Here is a 20,546-nt window from a genome sequence, read left to right on the forward strand (position 1 = left end):
AAGCACTATGTATTTAATATATGTAGATGGGTTGAATGGGATTTTTCTCAAATTCGAATAACGAATACGAAAACTTAATTTTTTTCTGAACACCTCACTCGAATATCAAATACTGAATTACTGAATATTAGAGATGGGTCGAATAGCAGATTTCTCGAACTCGAATATCGAATTCGAATATTAAATCATTGCTCGAATATTCGAATACCTCGAATTTCGAATACTAAATGATGAATGCTGTAATGTTTGACTCGGTTGCCTATGTAGCAGGCAACACAAGATTTTGGGGAGTAATTTTGATTTCCTTTAAAGGATTCGAACAGGAATTTAGCTGATTAATGGAATATTTTAATTTTATGGAAACAATTGGGCATATAATTAATTCAACTAACATCGCTTTACCCCCACTCCTGCTGCCAAGTGCAAGCTGATAATCTGAGGCATTTTGTAAAATACAAGCTCTTCTCCACCGGATTTTCTTCAATTATTTTCAGTCCATCTTTGGTAGTTCTCAGGAGATAAGAAGATGAATTGGAATTGCTATCAGGGAGAAACCAAATATCCTGAGAAAATATCCCTTCGTCTGGGACTGTAACAATAAAGATTTATAGCACCACTCATAAATTGTAACTTGATATATGTTTTCGGAAAAAAATACCGCATCAACTTCCCAGGAGCTCTGCTGCTCATATCGAGTCTCGCCAGAATGCCAAGTCTCCACCCTATTTTGACATTTATTTCCTCGCGTAAAATGCTTAAATAAAGTCAGAAATCCGTCGCGTTTGGTCTTGTTCTTTTTTAAATTACGTGCACATTACTAATATTTCAATACAACAAAGGTGTAATATCAATTGCCAAAAGTCATTGTTAGACACTTTTTCAGCGAATAGGTGTTTCATGCAGCAGTTGACCTCCAGAAACTGGAAACTTAGAAGCACGTTGGCTGAAAACGGTCAGTGGGTGAGAGAAGGGGGGGTGGGGCACAAAACACATTTCTTTTGTTCTCCTGTAACTTGATATTTTTTTCGAAGCTAAGGTCTTCGTAATATGATCCCTGCGCGAGCTGGGACTTTTTTTTATTTCGGAGAAGAGGAAAGCCTCAGAGGGGGGCTAGTGCTGAATGGAGGGGGATAGCGGATCTTGGGAAATGTGCTAATGTAACAATTCCACGTGACTCATGCAGCAGTTGACCTCCAGAAATGGGGAACTTCGAAGCAGGTAGGCAGAAAAAGGTCAGTGGGTTAGAAAAGGGGGGCGTAAGACACGTCTTTATTGTTCTTGTGTTCGAGACCTCGAATATCGAATACTTTCTAGTATTCGAGGTATTCGAGTATTCGCGGATACTATTCGCACATCTCTACTGAATATGCATTTTTCCACCAATTTTAAATACAAATGAAAATTAAGATGAAACAATGCTGAACACTTTGCAAGTATTTTACATCAGTGTGGCTCCCAAATCCTGACACAACTGTCACCCACGAATACATCAAATTTGCACACATGAAGTAATGCAATGCTTTTGTTTTTTCTTATATGCACATTGGAGGTTATATTATTAGTAGACATGGGTTGGTTCAGGTTCCCGGTTCTCGGTACTGCTGGTTCTTGGCTGTGGAACCGGTATCGAGAACCGATCGCATAAAGTCGGTTCTTTGGAACCAGCACGAAATGAAATTTCGGCGCGATCGAGTGAAATTCACCTCCCAATAACCAATTTTTCCGGTTAAATTTTTATTTTCATATGAATAATTTAATATTCGTAGCGTTGGAGGGCAAATCAGAGACTTCCACTGAATAAGCCAATCAGAATCGTCATTATTAACCGTAACCATAGCCTTCCGTCGTGTGTTTCCGCCGACCCCAACTCGCGGCTTGCGGCGAATTGCAAAAAATGTTAATGCTGACTTTCGTAAATAACTCAATGTCCCAATATTTACACGCTCAAAGATATGATATCTAGAGCTATGTACTTCGAACGCATTCTTTTGACGGTTGTTTAAGATACTTTACAGAATTACAACGCGTAAATTCCGAGAAGCATTTTTTTTCACTGGCCGCCATCTTGGATAACTTCTTTAAAATTTAACTAAATTACGGAAGATACAATGTGCGCGCTAGAAGATGAAAGCCAAAATTTGCATCTCTTAGTTATCTTTAATATATGACTCAGTAGTTACTCTTGTTTCATTCACATTGTTTATTTCAACATCATCTAAAAAATAGGAGAAACTTTTGCATTTGCCGCAATCTAGGATAAAAAATATTCGCACTTAAGACACGACATTTCCCATTGATCTAGACGTTACTTGAATTGAGTGCTTTATACTAAAGGTCAGTCTCTGTCTGTCGGCGATTGTAGCGATGTCCTAACGTGATGTGAAGCGGTGTTGATTTTCTCCTGAGAAAAAGGTTTGCGACGCCCGTCAATTGTTGCATGAAGAAGACGACACAGTCTAAACATGCCATGTTTAGACTGGGCCAATGGTGATGCCTCACCCCTGTGGTAGCAGCAAAAATCCATGAATGACAGCGGGATTAATTCAGCGGTGGTTGGCGGGAGTTGATGCACTCATGGGGAAAGTAGATTTCTTCCTCGATCGCTGCACGGGCCCAAGCATAGGACTAACAATAAAAAATGTGCGTGTTATTTTCTCCCCCCAACTGCAATAGCTAAGTTGCGACCTCTCGACCGAGGGGTCATATCTGCGGCAAAGCGGCATTACCGTCGGATTTTAGTGGAGTTTTTGGTTTGTCGAATGGATGTAAGGGATCGGCGAAATTGAAGAGGACCATTTTGCAGGTAATGCAAGGGCTTTGCAAAGCTTGGAAGCGTGTCGCACCTGTCACCATATTTAGTTATTTTGCAAAAACCGGGTTTGCAGTCAACAGCATCATTATCGTGACTTATTTTACTTCAATGAGGCCTTCCAAGCTGTTTTCTTATCGGGAGTTGTCAATCCAGTTTGCAGTCAACTGCGACCACGCGATGGAGAGTGATGACGAAAGCCGTGAATCCTGGCAGGGTCTCTCAAAAGTCATGAATATTGAAGGGTCGTTTGATGAGTTCACTAGAATAGACTCAAATTTCGTAATCCGCAAAGCCAGCGAACTGAGGGTTGCAGAATATAACTTCTCGAAAACTCATTTTTCAAAATCGTGACGTATTTTACTTCGAGAACTCCTGCATAGTGCCTTTCAAGATGTTTTCTTATCGGCAGTTGTCTATCCGGAATGCGATGGAAATGATGCTAGTACAATGAATTATTTACGAAGCCCGCGACCGCAAATATTGCTATGGAGTATTCTGGATTCGACTACTATAAAGAAATGCTGCCACCCACTGAGCTTTAATGGGTCGACGAAAGTCGCACTCGCGCCGTTATGGTAGAGCGATCTTAATTTCATGATGAAGCTATAATTGGCGCTGTTACTTTAACTTTATATTAGTAATGGTCAAATCTATCGAATTCTTAATTTTTCAATGTAAACTTCGCGAATACATGTACTCTATTTCAAATATTGAAAATAAAGGGATGGCCTCGCACTCACCGCTACGTTGCATACATTTTTGAAAACCGATGAAAAAACACGCGAAGTGATTGAATAATACGAACTGAGGCTTCCTAAATGTGGTCTATTGCCCGCGATTTGCATTGCAGCTGAAGAAATAAGCACTGTTTTGAAGTATGCGAAGGTAGAATGAAGATAACGCATGCAGACTTGCTTCAATTTCCGAGACCCTAGAATGATGCAACGTGCGCATCACCTCCGGGGAACGAACTCCCGATCAACGAAACGGCAAAATTTCGGTCCCTTGAGTTTCGTTTAAGAGAGGTTTTACTGTACCTAGATAGGGGAAAAATGTTGAATTTTTGAAACTAAAATCTGAAGGAAGAACCAGTGGCTGCCAGATGTAATGTGACATTTGGTTGATCATGCATTATTTAACAACATGTTATTATAAACTTTTACTTGGCAAATAAAATAAAAGGAGACGATCTTAAGTTTTTTTAAAGAGTTTTCCTACTAATTTATATCTGTAGTGAAATTATTTTCATTCACTTCTTGTGGTTGTTCATTTGAATTTCCCATTAATTCATATGATAAGAGTTCATTCTTGGAACCGAGTATCGAGAACGGAGAACTGATGGGGGAGAACCAGACTGGTAGCGAGAACCGAAAAAATTTAGGAACTGACTCATTCTTAATTATTAGTATTGCCTTACTGCATTCTTTGAAAACCTAAAATAAAATATAGAATTGACTGTAACTTTAAAATTAGAATATGTAAAATATAAATTTGATCGTGCCAAAGGGAGTCAGAAAAGAAACAGTCTTCGCGCGTGTATTTGAAGGTGTACATTCTTCTTTGTGTTGTTCTCGCGTAGTCATCAGGATTATACGTATTGCAATGCTTATTTTCAATGACAAGTTTTTGTAAAAATATTATTAAAAAATTGAATCAACCAAATGTGCAAACCTTCATGTAAGACCCAACCATTCTCAACGGATTTTAATTGAATCACGAACAATCTGTGCTGTGCATTTGAAATTCAAAATAATTTATAACTTTGTGTCATCGAATAGTGTAAAAAGCTCATTATTTGAGGTATTTAATAAAACCTTTGAAATGTCCATTGCTCATCGTGAAAACCTTAAACTATATATCATAAAATACATTAATTTTTCCTTGTTCTTCCCATCTGCATAATTAAAAATATATCAATAGTAGCTGTTAGAATTTTAATTATAATAATTTTTATTGCATATGAAAATATAAGGCACCTATAGCAGAACTTCAATTATCCATCCTAATGAAGGAGAAAGCTTGAACACATGAGAGGCAAATAATCTATTGTAAATCATTTGCTTGTCAATTTTATGTTGGTGTCTGTGTCATGCTTTTTCTACATCTTTTGTCCCTATTTATCGGAAAAAACAGGTTGTTGTGAGATGAGGATAGATCAGGAAATGGGAATAGCAGTGGCCAAGAAAGGGAAAGGAAGGAAGTATTTAGGATGTGACTGAGAAGTGATAGGTGGATAATCCAATGAATGGATAATTGAACAAGGATTAGGCTCTACTGTATTATTTGAATTAATTGTTTAAATTATAAACAAGATATGCCTATTGCAGGTATTATATTTATGAAGTTTGCCAATGAGGTAATATGTGTGCATGTTCTGAAACAAATTTTTAAATCAGTCTCTTGGACCGTGGTTAGTGGTACAGTTTTATAGACATTAATGATCGTGCATTCTGCTTTTGTCCTACTTTAAGATGATGAGATTGGCAAGTGTTCAAATACTCACTTGATTCCTGTACAATGTTGTCATATTTTTGGGTTCTAGTAAATTTATCTTAAATTATCATTATCAAGTCTCTGGGAATGAATTACTGCATAAGATTTAAATTGTCAATGTTTGCTTTATATTTCCAATTTTTAAAAATGTTTCGGAAACATTCATTCATCTGAGAATACATTTGAAATGATTAACCTCATGATGATTTTTAGTTATGACTGGAATGATGAAATGTAATAATTTCACCTCAGATTTATTTTTCAATTTCTGAAAGAAAATTTGAGTCGAAATTGCTTATGTTAGAGCACTTTTGGTGGTCAATTCCACTTTTATTTCAGTTGTTCTTTTTGGTTATGTATTGTTATAACCTTTACTATCTAGAAGCTTTGTACATATTTGATGGAAAATATATAACTGCTCTCGATCTTTCTTTACAATGCTGTGTCATTGTCAGCTGGATCATCCTTCTGCCTTGGTAAGAGCTCTGTGGCTCCACTGCTTTTGCAATATTATTCTTATAATGTAGCTTGTTGTTTTATTTTTTACCTGCATGGTTGTTGATGTGAACTTATTATCTAACATAAATCATGAAAGTCATCATGGCATCTTAGAACTTGTCTAAATTAATCATGCCAGGATCATTATATATTTTCTATGGAGAAAGATTTAGAGAATGGAAGTAGTTGAGTGATAATGGAGGGATTTATTTGTATTACATTTAAATACAAGGTTATTCACCTAGTAAATATATGATGTAAGTAACTTCTCTGTTAATATTTTTTCTCTTTCTTACATTTGATTTCATTCATTTAATACGCAACAATAGCCTGTTCATTTTGCTTTTGGCCCAACCATTTCTCTGTGTAACATTTTGCGTTTGGCTGGAGATACTAACAACTTACATTTATATAATGTCCCTGATAGGTATCCTTCCACAAAGGTTTTTTATACCCAGTGTCAACATGGCCAGAAGGATATGGGAGTTTTTTTTCAGTATGGTAGATCATGGACCAATTATTTACGTCTGAATAAATTTCTTGTTAGCATAGGCTGTTTTCTTTGATACATATTTGCTAGCATTTGCAATTTAATTGTGATTTTTATAAGGGATATGCGAGTGTTCTAAAATTCAATTCAAGTCAATTAGTGAGTAACCTGAGTAGACTAATCTGTATCTCATTCTTGCCTCAACCCCTTTCCCACCAGCGAAGCTCACCGACAGTATCTAAGAGCCCACTCTAGGCTTGTCCAAGCTTCGCCTCCTAACCCACTCATATTCGGAACCCATTTGACTACAATGATATCAATTGCACCGATTTTGTGTTGTTGGCATCTGAGACAGGGCCGTTGGCATGGTGGGTTGGTGCCAACATCTGATCTGTACAGAGAAAGCTCCAGGAGTTGGCTGGGAGATCTGCACTTGCTCTCCTTTTTACATCGGACCGAGTGTTCAGTTGAAAAAATGTACAAGGGCATTGGAAAAATAAAAATATGTTGGTGCATGCATTATTATATTGCCTAGTGGAGAAAGTATCATACTCAATATACACGAGTAGTTGCAACTCAACTCAATACTCGAGATCATTAAGTATTACTCGCACACCCCTTAGTAATATTGATAAAGAAGGCTGCCATTCTATTAAAATTGTTAGTATTTGGTCATTAAAGCCATTCATCAAAAGAGAGTTTTGAGTGAGGGATTCTCTACTGGATAATTGTTACATCCCTGAATGCCATGTATGTGGCTTTAAGCATGGCAGGTCTACTTGACTGTGAATTTATGTTATAACAACGGTGTGCTACTTATATTGAATCCAAACATAGCCATGTACTCCTTTTGGTATGTAGATGTATTTATGATATGGTTATACATATTGCTTGGTACCTAAAGGTCCTGTCTGGGAATTTTATGATATCTAATGCCTAGTGCCTTATACGATGCCCATTATGAAAATTTAAATTGTGTATCACATCTTGGTATTCCATATCCACCACTGCTAATTGTTGCATGTCTTATTTAATGTAGATTATTAAGTTCTTTAGAGCTATTCAAAACCCTACTCAACCTGCTTGTTCAGTCCTGGTCGCTGCATTTCTTGCAGTCATTTTTTTCTTAAGTGCACACCTAATTAAGTAATAAACTTGATGTAAAAGTCATTGCTCTATGATAATTATGAGATGAGATACTAGGAACACTATGATTCAAGGCACGTTTTTGGCAAAAATTAAAATGAAAATAATTTTTTAACAATCCAAAAACAAACTCTGGAGCAGCCCTTCATTTTCAACTAGAAAAATTTTTATTTTCTTTTCTTCTTCTCTTTCTCATCGCTGCCATTGTACTGAGTAATAAGATTACATTTGCCATAAAGAGTGAATTTATGTATAATTTTGCAATTGAAGTACCACAAGACAATTATTGGCACTCATTTGCATAAAACACACTTTGTGGCTGTGTGTTGTGTGATGCATAAAATGTGATCACAGATGTGGAATCGTTCGTAATTGGTATGATGCAAAGGGTTGTAAAATGGCTGAAACAATATTCCACTCCCATACGCCACTCCAAACAGTCGCACAAAGCTGCAGAGAGGAAGTCGTAGTGAGACCTGGTTCTAAGAGCTTGTGGAGCAGTTGAGACATCTGCAGCACTTGGAAACAATAAACATTCTTTCATGAGGGCCAGTAAGGTGCAATTGTACTATCATACATCATGCAGATGTGTGGTTATTGAATGCAAGTGCTTAAAGCCACTGATATTTTCGCAGGCAAGGTTGCCCTTGTGCATTGTCATCAGTCTGGGAAGGGGAGACAGATGTTGACTTGTGTATTCCTATTTTCCATTTCTTGACTGGTCTATTACATGTAAAACCCAGTACAACTCTGAGCTAACTCCGCCCTTAGCCCACACTGTTGCTCTTCATTGACATGTAATTGGTTAGATGCTTATCTGCCTTCCACTTCCAGCTTTCATATTAAAGAAGAACGCTGTGATCTCATGAAAATATGCTTAGGATGGCGGTACATAAGTATTCTGTGAGGGAATCACCTTACATCTTAACATTCTTTTCACACTTGAGATGGCACTCTGGCAACACTGTTGATTCATTCAGCATGAATTAGTGATTGACAAACAAGAATTTTGCTGTATGAAATTAGATGTGGAAAAAAATTAATATCCATGTAATGAGATGATTTAATGAGCATCAGAGCCTGGATTTCAATATAATGCAGAGACAGTCGCACCGGGGAGCAGGCTTGAAGTCCGTGGATTGGCATAGACAAGTTTTCGATACAAAGGGGATACTGAGAATATTCACAAGGTAGACTCATCTTGCATTCTCATCTCAGCTCCCATCACTGCCCTGGTTCAATTACAGACAGTTTGATGTTCAGACTTTGTCTTTCCGTGCATGAATGGCTTTCATGTTGCAGATCTGTCATAAAGACTTGTTCAAATATTCACTTCAGCTGTGCCTGGCACTTAATCATTGTAATTACATCTGTTGTTTACTTGATGCCTAGACGTCTAGTGGCTTATAAAATAAACATTATCACACATATTTTTGGAGGTATTATTTTTGCCATATCTGGTCTGGTTTGCCGGCCTCGGTGGCGGCGGGGTAAAGTCCTCGCCTGCCAAACATGAGGTCGCAGGTTCGAGTCCCGCCAGGGTAAGTTCCCCTTATCCAGGGCATGGTTGTTCGTGTATGTTTCATTGTTGAATTTGTTGAATACCCCAATTTAAAATGGCCTACGAGAGCTGTATTCGGAGGTTTGGGAATAAAATTAAATTAAATGGGTGCCCTTATTTATTTTCAATGTTAGCACTTATGCACCTCCTTGAAAAGATGTACCTCATAATAAAGGATGCATGGCCTGGCAGGGACTTTGTGGCCTCGCTATGCCCATATTTTTTACATGCTAATCATAGGTCTTTGGATTGTACACTACCAATCACTGGCTATAACGAAATTCTCGTTATAGATAATACTCACTAAAACAAGCTTCCACTATACTATATAAACTAAGGATGGACGGATCCAGGATTTTAAAAAATCTGGATCCGGATAGAATCCTTCATTTTTGGATATTTTCGGATCCAAATGCATTTTCAAACTCCTGCTATAAAACGAAGTAATTATTCAAGTTTCTTCTGGGTACATAAAATCAAAGGAATGCTTTTTAGATTTACGTGCACAATTTAATATGTTTACTGGTAAAAATAATATTTGCATATAGATAGCCTTAAAATAATATAATATATAGCCTTAAAATTATGTTTTTTAAAATGATAAAATCTTAATACCCTCAGGATCTAAACTTGCTTGCGTTTGGAAATGAAAATAGGTTTCAATCTTTGGATAAACCATTGACAGAATTTTAATATTCCTCACTTAAATGTCCCCCAAATTTTGTCTCTTTTTCATCACATTCTGACTTGTGTTTCACCTGCAAATGCTTCAGTTATGGTGAGGTGGATTTTGCACTTCCTCGAGCTAGTTTCACTTCACAGCACATGCATGTCGTTTTCTTCTTTTCAATAAAAATGTTTCTACACAGTGAAAGACATTTTTATCAGTATATGTATAATTATATCAAATTGCAACTGCGCAATCTGCAATACAAATAACAATGTTTAGAACAACGTTAGTGTCATGTGCGATGAGTTGCGGGAACAGAACAAGACGACCGCTCAGTGAGAGGAAGGGGTGGGCAGCAGAAGCACATAAAGGATAGGTGGAGGGGAAGGAGCACTCTCCCCTCATCTTTCAAACAATGAGGCTACGAATGAGAGTCTCAAGTACGAAAACGTCAGATCTTGCTATTTTGTGACGTCGTTGCCTTCAAAGCAAAGCTGGGCAACCTATGTGATATATGCAGTTGGCGTTTCCAGGCCATATCTTCTTGTTTAACAGTACTGATGCTGCATCTGTTTCTTTGAAAAATGTGCGGCTTTGACAATGTTGAATATTGGTATTGTCTTGTTGTAACTAAAAAATAACTTTGTTTCAATTAATTTTACCTTAAAAAACCTATATATGCTAGGTACGTTGGTATATATGCTGACACGTTTGGTCTCATTCTTATTTGAATCTCGTGCACGTCATCCAATTGCTGAAAACTATCGAGACGTCTTCAGGTCCAGTAAGTCACTCACCTAGCATTTTATCTACAGAAACAGAGAATTGAAGTAGGTAAGATGAAAAAGGTCAGTGGGTGAGATGAGGTAGGGGTGAAACACGCTTTCATTGTTCTCGTTTAACTTGATATTTTCCATTGAAGATAATGATTGATGACTGTGGTGTAAGAAAGGAAAAAAATATCAGTGGCATGGGGTGATAGAGGGCCAAGGGTTATTTTTTCTGCTACAAAGTCACTTTTGACATGGTTGTTATGCTATGGCGTTGAGATTCTCCCGATGGTTGTTCAATCTCTTTGTAAGAGTTGCACTATGTGCTTGTCGTATTTTTACATAAAAATTTCTGGGTCTGAAATACTTTTACAGAACCTCTATGAGAGCTTCGGAAGGTAGGATTGGAACTCTCTCCACTCCCTTGCACTGGATGCTGCATTCACTGAAGCATAAATTTAAAATTTCAGATCCAGATTCGATGCCTTCAGCAAATTTGGATCCTAAGTATCCGATGAAGGGCATTATCCATGGATATTTGGATCTGTGGTATCTGATCCATCCCTAATATTAACCTAATTTGGCCAGTAGAACAATAATAATTGGATAATACAGGAAAGTGCCGGTTATCCATCATTCGATCAACACCGTTAGTTGGCTTATTTATCTGTCACTTCTGTACTCAGTTCCCACTTTCTACGTTCCTACTGTTTCTTTCCTTTCCTACCAACTTAGTGATGACTACAGGGTTTTGGGCTCTCCAGCTGCTGCATCGTTGACTAAGGGAGATACAGCAAATAGTGCTGGAGAACCTGAAGTTTTGCACTCGTCATTAACATTGCCTGGTAATCTTATGCAAGAAGTCCTCAATTCCTTCTTTCCTACCTTTCCACTCCTACAAAAAATAGTTTTTCAAAGTAATGGGTATATTAGATTCAGAGAAAGTATGCCAAAGAAACCAAGGTGCAATTTTATATGGAGTTATTATGAATTGTTCATCTGCCTCTGTAAAATTATCTGTTAGGGCCCCTCCTCTCCATTTTATTTTGTCTGAAGGATTTATCAAAGAAATTAGTATATAAGTGTATCATCAAATTTCCATTTTTCCCTTCTGAGAGTTCAAATTTTTGTGATAACAAAAAGTGACATTGTGAGCATTTCTGCCATATATTCTGCATTTTTTTCATTCTCAAAAGTCTTCATATGGTACATATTTTAATTTCGGTTGGCCAAAATTTGTTCCAATTTACATTAATCTGAGCTTATTAGGGTCAAATTCAATCCAAATTAGCTTGGAATGGTCCACAATCTTTATGAATGAAAGTGAAAGTGCTAGTATTAAAAACTGTTTAAGTCCTTATATGTATTAGTTTATGTGAAAGAATGAAAACCTTCAAGAAATATATTTTATCCATGCGATGGTGGTTGGCGTAACATGGTGAAACTCCTTCATGATGCACAAAGGTTAAGAAAAGACTTAGCTGTTTCACAAAATAAAATATATTTGCGACCGGTTACAACAACGCAGTCGCAACAAAACGCAACAACAAAAACGACTCGCACTCAACCTTATTTACACAGATAGAGGGAAAGATGATGACACGAAATGGCATAGAATCCCCTATCTCGGTCGTATATCCAACAAAACTGGAAAATTACTACCTAAAGATCAAGTGAAGGCTGCCTTCTACAGTAGAAATACACTGGGCAAACTGTTGGGCAGTGCCAAGGACAAAATTAGTGCCGGAGAACACAGCGGAGTATATAAACTCCGTTGCAATGACTGCAATTCCTGTTACATAGGAAAAACTGGACGGAATTTCAACATCCTGGCCAAGGAACATCGTTCATGTTTTATTAACAACAAAGAAACCTCACACTTTGCCAAACACCTCTTGGATTCCGACCACACAAGCGATTTTGAACCGATAATCCTACATAAAGAAAACAACGGCCCAAGGCTTGACGCACTCGAGCAGTTAGAAGTTCTAGTGGGCCAAACCTCACCCAACATCACATTAGTTAACGAGCAGTTGTATTCTCACCATTCACCACTTTTCAAGGTTTTTTCCAAGAAACCATTACGGATGACACTCACCACTCCATAACACCCCTCCCCGTATTTCATCATCATACACCAACCCTCGGCTACCCTGTGCAGTGACCCATCAGCGACGTACTTCCCAAACCTACCTTCCCTTCCCTTACCCCCTCCACCAAATAATACACCGCAATTCACGACACCACTTCTCTCACAAAATATCAGCAATACATTGTATGCTTCACAGATTATGATTGATTCCATTGTCGAATTACAACAGGATGAAGGAGCTAAACACAATTAACTAATTGCATCCAATAATGGGTACTCCGAAGTTCCCCCCTTTCCCCACATCCACTCTACCACCCCTCTAACGCCTTCAAGGGTATAAATTCTATGTACTGATACTTGTAATTGCCAGATGATGATACGCTGTATCGAAACCGGTCGCAAATATATTTTATTTTGTGAAACAGCTGTCTTTTCTTAACCTTTGTGCATCATATTTTATCCAATTGTAAAAATAATAAATAACAAGAATTTATATGCATTAAACCACATATTCCGTAGAACAAAGTGGAGATGTGTATACAGCTGGAAAACACTGTGTCAACAAACAATGCAATTCAACCAGCTTTCCTATCAAAGAAATTGTGTATCAATTTTCATAGTGTACAACGGGCTCCATCATATGATCAAGTAATAATGGTTAATGTATCCTGAAACATGGTGGAATCATTAGAGGGGTGGACCCAAGTATAATTTCTCCTATCCCTTCCAGTAGCATTAATCATTAAAATTAAAGCCTAAATTTTGAATAATTTTATGGGCTCTTAATGATATAGTGACAGAGTGATATTTTTTCCAACCTAAAAGAAAGTTTTTGGTGTTATCTTCGATTGCATAGTAACCCATATCTTTTAAATTGTTCTAACTTTAGAATTGTGGATTTTCAGTAATCTCTTAAATGGCAATCGGGTAATTGTTGTATTATTACATAAATATGCAAAAATAGAAGAAATTTTGTGTGTGAAGCCTTAAGCTTAATGTCCCTTTTTAGCTAGAATGATTCATCATCCAAAGAATTTCTTATTGAAATAAAGCAATATAAGTCAGCTAGACCAGACAGTGCCTCCCAGACAGAGAGCTAAGCTGTTGTTACCTTATTTTTCTGTTGTATATTAAAAGGTGTACTGGAGGACTGACTACTTTTTGTGTCAGTTCTTGAATTTGATTTCTTCATTTATAGAGATTTCTTTAAAATCTTATGTAATTGGGTGTAGTAAAATTACAATGCATCTATCTCTTCACATCCAGGGCCCCACAAACCTGGAAGTACTAGGAAAATGATAGGATCTCCTAGGCAGCTAGAAAATGCTGTTCCCACAAGTAAGAATCCTCACGGAGTGTGGGTGTAGCAGCTGAGAGCAGAGAATCATAGATCTCAAAAGGTTTGGCTCTTTTTATTAATTTTATTGCTTCATTAATTAATAAATGAGTAATTTTATTATTAAGTTAAGAAAAATTTAATTGTTAAATGTATACTGTTTAATATTTAATCATTGGTACTGTGTTTCGTCAAACTCCAATTGAGTTTGTTAATTTACATATTTTACCTGAGTTTATAACCCCAAATTTAAATTTGAAGTGGTGTATGGTCTGCCATTCTGAATGGGATTTCAACCTCACTATTTCCCAAGATAGTGGGAAAAGTGATTTTTGTGATCCAGTGGCAATTCAGTGGTCTGAAGGGAGTAATTTCAGCTGAAATTGTAGCAGCAGTATTAATTTTCAAGATTTTCTGAAATGCGGTTGTTATCTACTACTCTGAACGGCCATTGGGCTATAACTTACAACTGGGCAAGCTGCAACATACATACATAAAGCGTGATCACAGTACTGCGGCATTAGGGCTGTGCTTATTTTTTCAAAATGGTCCAATTTAAAAATTCATGGTCTCAAAATGTGCGAAGTGGTGAGAAAAAAATTCCAGGTTCATGCGAAGTCAGATAGCCATGCTTGAGGTGCCTATAGGGCCTTAATGCAGTTATTTTGAATGTTAAGTTTTTCGACACGAATAAAACATTTTCTTTAGTAAACAATATATTTCAAAGATCCTAGGGGAAAAATTTCAACTGTGTAGTCATATTTTGATTCTTTCATGCGTATACGATGCCTCAAAGTTTCCTGCCGCATGCCCCCACCTCCCTGCTGCCAGGCGCACCACGTATTTCTTGATTCACAGACACTGCCTAATCCTGTGGATCTTCCCTCCCTCCTCTTTCATGCTGGCAGAGTGGATCTAGAGTGAGTGATAATAACAAGCGGAGGACCATATGATTCATTTGTCAATGCAATTTTATAAAAAATCCAAGCCTGCAAATGTCAATTTTGATTGTTAGACATTGAGTAACGAGATCTCGAACAGTTGTTCCATCGGATTTACCTCCTGAAAATTCTAGTTTTCCTCCCTCTTTTTGCTTAAAGTGTACTGTATGGGGTTTTTAACTTTATATTATTTTAAGTTGCCTTGGCTCTCTCATCCATGGCGTCCGAAGGAGTATAGGGAAAGTCACATAGAAAAAGGAAGAACTCACATGTCGGAAAAATCACACTTTGTTGTTACTTCATTTGCATACCCATGCCGACTGCCCCAAAGAGCCATCATTTCCCTCTCGTCAGCACTTCTGTTATTGGCTCGGGTGTATGGCAATATCACGTTCACTGCATGTTTTGCCTTAAGTGTCAGCACTTCCTAAGACAGAACATGGGAAACGAAAAGAACGGGAAAATGCTGACTTTGGGTGAGAAAGGAAATTAAAGGAGAAATATGACAGCTGCCTCTTACATTATTTTAATTATGACTTTCTCTCGCTGGAAGCACTGATGAAAATGCATGTTCTTCGGATATATAACTAGTAGTTTACATAGCATCTAGTTGCTTCTTAAAGCCTATTGATACCTGTTACATACAAAATGGCGCTTAACCTTTTCCCTACTATACATGTATATATACGTGTGGACGTTTCCTGACCCGGGAGACGACGGCCGTATATTTACGTGTGATATTTTGCTAGCCAGGAGAACGAAAGCCGCATATTTTTATATATATATATATACATTTTCTAGCTCTCCCCCTTTTAGGACGGGCGCGGGTTTACGACATCTTTGTTTCGAGACCCAACCCTGCGGGGTTTAGGATTTACCCTCAGAATCTGGGAGCAGGTACCCGGACCCCTCGTCCTTTACAACCCCTATTAGCGGTAAGGGACAGCGGTCATTCAATTGTTTATCCATTCAGGTTTCGAAATAAATATTTGCTCATTTCTCAAGAAAAATAAACAAAGAATTGAATTATTTTTCTTTTGAGCAGCGTTTACAATTTTTAAACGAAATTCTACGATTAATATTAACTTATATCTCGAGTAATGTATAAACATCAACATGGAAATTGTTGCTGCATTACATGCGTTAATAATGGCCTTAGAACTTCGTTTAAAATTTGACAATTCTCAGATAAAATGAGGAATTTAATTCAACGTCTGCAATTCACATGAAAGCAACAATTATGCAATTTCTAAATACATATAAGCAATACATAAGTTGACCGCGAACCAATGCCGCAGGTATGGCCGTAAACCCGGAAAGGAGGGAGCACAACTACTCTCGGAGTCCGAGATAATGTGAAGTCCCAGCGGGGAGGGGTCGAAAAAGGTTCAGCGAGACCCTTCTTAACGAATGCCCTCCAAAATTTTCCGTACCACGAGAAAGAAGTCTCTTGGGGCTCAGTACAGCAGTCATGCTAAGACGAAAACTCAGCCGTCTCGAAAGGGTTAAGGGAGGTCTGGGATATTAGATATGTGGGAGGAATGGGGCATTATCCCACTCCTTTCAAGCCTCTCCTCCTGTTATTTTTTAAAATTTTATTTTATGAGGCATTTTAATTTTTAGTTTTTGGTAATTATCTATATATATAAAAGAAAGTCGAAAATCGTGTTAGTTAGAACACTTATAACTCGAGAACGGCTGCACCGATTTCAATGAGATTTGGTTCTTTGGATTCGTCTCAGGCGGGGTTAACATATAGGCCATTAAAAAAAGGATAATTTCACACAAAAAATTCATCTCTTTCCTATGGACATGCTTTTAGGAGTTATAGTAACACAACAATTGATAAGTCGGTCAAAACTACAAATTAAATAATTTGTTTTGTTTTTACCACTTTAATAACTGAATTTAGTAACAATATAACATTTTAATTACTAAATATATTCAAAATATGAATTAAATTGAAATTACATTTTTAAAATTTAATTCGAGCTGATTGTAAGCCCAGCCGTGGCCCAGCTCGAGTTGACACTTCACTACCGTGTTTGTAAACAAATCTCCAAGCAATTGTTGACAAACGGTAATGTCCGTGTTCCTGTCGAGGAATCGAGTAGTTTTAACTCATTTCCTTTGAATGATTGCAAATTAGAGTCAGCGGAAGGTGAGCTCATCAACAAAGAGTTCCAGAATATGATTGATCACCAAAAGAATCAAAGATGGTTGATTTAGCGAGCAAGAACGAAGATGTGGATGACTAAAACGAGGTAAATTCAAATAGTTCGTACTCTGCATGAATTCGAATCTTTTAAATGTGTAACAAACGAAGACGAAATCACCAACTATCTATCTGAATATTTTAAGTCCTTGGACGTACCTGGCTTACCAAGGCACGATTTACAGAAAAATTTAGTTTCTGTGCTCATGATCTTTCGAAGCCTAAACCAACCATAACTATCCAACGGAACGTGTTTGATCATTAAAAAAATTGGTGATGAATGTGATTCACGCAACTTTACTCAAAGGAAAATTCAAAGGTTAGGAAGTCCTCATTCCGTAGATTCCATGATCTCAACTCATATGCCCTTTTGAGCATAAACGTATCCAATTTACAATTCGTGTTGCATTCGTGATAACGATTAAAAAATCGCATGGTCATTCTTTCAGTTTTTGTGTTGTTTGTGCTCATGTGCTAATGAAAACCCATGATTTTCTCATGGTCAATTTAGCGTGCTATGTTCACGAGTCGATAAACCATCCTCTGTATTTCTTCCTTCGCTTCAAGTGCGTAGCTAGGATAGGGGGTTTTGGGCGCAGCTAATACCACGGGTCTGTAGGGTATAGAAAACTCGCTAAGGTAAGCGGGAAGTGTGGGGGCACTTCCCCCAGACATTTTTTAAGATAAATGGTTCAAAATAGTGGGTTTTGTGGCTGTGTGAATAGTTAAATATGTTTTGTTTGTTAGTCATCCGTCCCACTAATATTAATAACAAAATCTTTCATAAAAAAATTCTCTAAGCTCTTGGGGGGGGTTTATCCCCAAAAACCTCCCCTCGCTGCGTCACTGCTTTGCTTCGCTATATTTCTTTAGCTTCATCCGCTTCATCTTGCGCCTGATAACAAAACAAAAACTGTTGTTTCTCAGAAGGTGCTTGACGCAAGAAATTAAAACCGAATGTGTAGGGCTCACCGTGGTGTGTTTACGCATGCAGTACGTTTACGCAGTGCATTTTTTCCAAACAGAGATACTAAAACTGGCGCGCCTTAAGTCATTTAATGCGAATGCTGCTTCATAGGGGCTTTTCTTGCACGATTTTGAGCATCAGTCAAGCGTCGGTCTGGGGTCGTGTCAACCTGCCCCCTGAATGGGCCAAGTGTATGCAACAGACTTGGACCTAAAAACATTTTTTTATAGCTAATAACGCAAATAGCCAGCAACTGAATGCGTATAATTTTTTGTTTCATGAACTGCTTTATTAAACCACAATACCCAAAATTTCTTAAGCTAAAACGTAAGAAAATTTGTTGAAAAAAATCCGCGTAAACGTGCTCCGATTCACCCTATGTAGATTCAATAAAGAAAATGCCTTTCTGACAAGCAATTTTGGTACTCATTTACGTAGTTTTATTGAATTTGTATCCTTATTTTATTAAAATAAATTAAACATGATTAAAAACTATACAGCCGCTCTTGATTTATAAATGGTGTAAGTAAACTGTAAGTTCATTGATTGTTAGGCGGTACGAAGTTCGCCGGGTCAGCTAGTACCATATAAGTGGAGGGAAAAAATCCAGATTTGGTACTAGTGCCAAACTGTACCATTCTGGAAGCTGTGAAGATGGTTTGTGATGAAGACAAAAGTGTGAGAGAGGTAGGAAGAGTGAATAATTCATAAAAATCAGCATTATCAAGACATGTAATGAAAGCATTTCCTTCCAAGAACAGAGACGGTAATTTTTCAAAAAAATCTGAAATGTGGAATGGTTTTCGTGTTTTGCACTATGCAAGGAAAGTTTATTGTATTGAGTGTGATGATGAATATGATGTAAAATTCATGCAAAAAAAGGGGATTGCCGTTGCCATGCGAATTTAAAATTTTTCTTCCCTCAACAAGAAGGCATAGTTTCCAAGAGAAAAAAGATATTGTTCTGAAACTGAATTCTCCAATTTTGTTTATAGTAGGGATGTGCCTTTAGACTAGGGTAGTTAATTTTCATTTATTTCTCCACTGCATTTATTTTCCCTCATGCATTTAATAATAATAATTTTTATTAGACTTAAAACAAGTTACACCTTGCATTGGTCTTTGTCAAAAAAGACAAGTCGCTAAGGTTGATGAAACAAAGTGAGAAAATGGGAAAAAAATGTTGTTGTCTACAAAACTAAACCTATGTTCTATACTTTGTTCGCTTCGGCCAGTTAGTCTCGGAGGACTCAAGATTCATAAATATCATTGATAATTTTTTTTCAATTTTTCTAATCTTTGCTAGAAAGTGCTTGTTCAGCCACACAAATGTGTAGCAAAAGGCAATTTTCTGCAGGCAATAATACTGTAACATGGAGACGTGAAAATCTGCAGCCTGAGCATTTGGAACAATTGGTATTCCTGCATGAGAATTTGGGAGGATCAATTGCATGATTTATTTATGAATTTTATCTGCATTACAATTGTACAAATGCCTTTACTCAGAGCTCTTTTGAGCAGTTTTTGGAGCAGTTATATTTATTGAAATTTTGGCATATTACTAGAGGTTAATTCATTTCAATTGTGCTCGTGGAACTGTTTAAGACACTTTCATTTTCATTCATCTCCTAATTCTGACACAATTACCGTTCAATCAATCAACGTCTCGCATTTTCTTTTCCATTTAAATCATGCTAAGCATTGAGAACAGAAAACTTATAAGGGGATTGGAAAAATGAAAATGTGTTGGAACATGCATTGTGGTATTACCTGGTCCAGAAATTACCGTACTCAACTCGATACTCGTGAGTTAGTTACTCGAGATCAAAAAGTATGACTCGCAGATCCCTTGTATTAAGGCATTGAAAGAGTGAAATCCTTGTTTAAATTTACTACTATTACCATAAATGGTATAAATATAATTAGAAATAACCTCAATATCTACTATTCATGCATTTTGAATCAATATTTACCGTATAAGCGCGTGTAAGAGGCGCACCTTTTTTCCCAGAAATTGCAGCCGAAAGTGGGGGTGCTCCTCTTACACAAACTTCTTATCTTCCCCCCCTCCCCTTCACCGGTCGCAAGTCCAAGGGGAATTGAGTGGCCTTGGTTTTCAGCGTGAGTCAGTCATCTGAAACCCTTGGTCAAAAACAAGCGGCAGGGAGGAGAGTTTCTCCCTTGGTGACGTATTTTTAAAATGCTCCTGTTTGTTTTTCTTGTAAGCATCGCGCCGTCACGTCGGTACCCCTGAGGTGAACATGGAAAAGATCGCGCGGGGGTTTTTCGCTCCGGAGGGCGCGCTAAATTTACTGCCATGAGTGGGCATCCCACGGCAATTATACTGCATATAGTAATCGCTTATCAAACGTAAAGAAACGCGTAGTTTTGAAGGACATACCTGGTTAATAGTCAACATCTGTCTTGCCGAGCAATTTCCATTACACTGAGGACCTGATTTTTTTAAAATCATCTTCAGACGTTAATATGAGGATTTTTGCGACTGAAAATTATAATGGTGTCAAAACCTGCTGTTTAAAAAATTCGTACGAGTG

General features: G+C 37.5%; 1 protein-coding gene across 5 annotated transcripts in view; it reads left to right on the forward strand.

Moving 5' to 3' along the window:
• LOC124168745 (ras association domain-containing protein 8) overlaps positions 1-20,546 on the forward strand; it is a 65,133-nt gene that overhangs the window by 39,627 nt on the left and 4,960 nt on the right. For 3 of the 5 annotated variants that reach the window (XM_046547015.1, XM_046547037.1, XM_046547046.1), the window contains 2 exons: positions 5,761-5,781; positions 13,799-13,932. In XM_046547015.1, coding sequence (XP_046402971.1) covers positions 5,761-5,781; positions 13,799-13,899 — 122 coding nt within the window. In that variant the 3' untranslated portion in view covers positions 13,900-13,932. The other 2 variants (XM_046547020.1, XM_046547026.1) reach the window with 2 other exon arrangements.

This window comes from Ischnura elegans, chromosome 1 (assembly GCF_921293095.1).
Source record: "Ischnura elegans chromosome 1, ioIscEleg1.1, whole genome shotgun sequence".
In the NCBI taxonomy this organism is placed as follows: domain Eukaryota; kingdom Metazoa; phylum Arthropoda; class Insecta; order Odonata; family Coenagrionidae; genus Ischnura; species Ischnura elegans.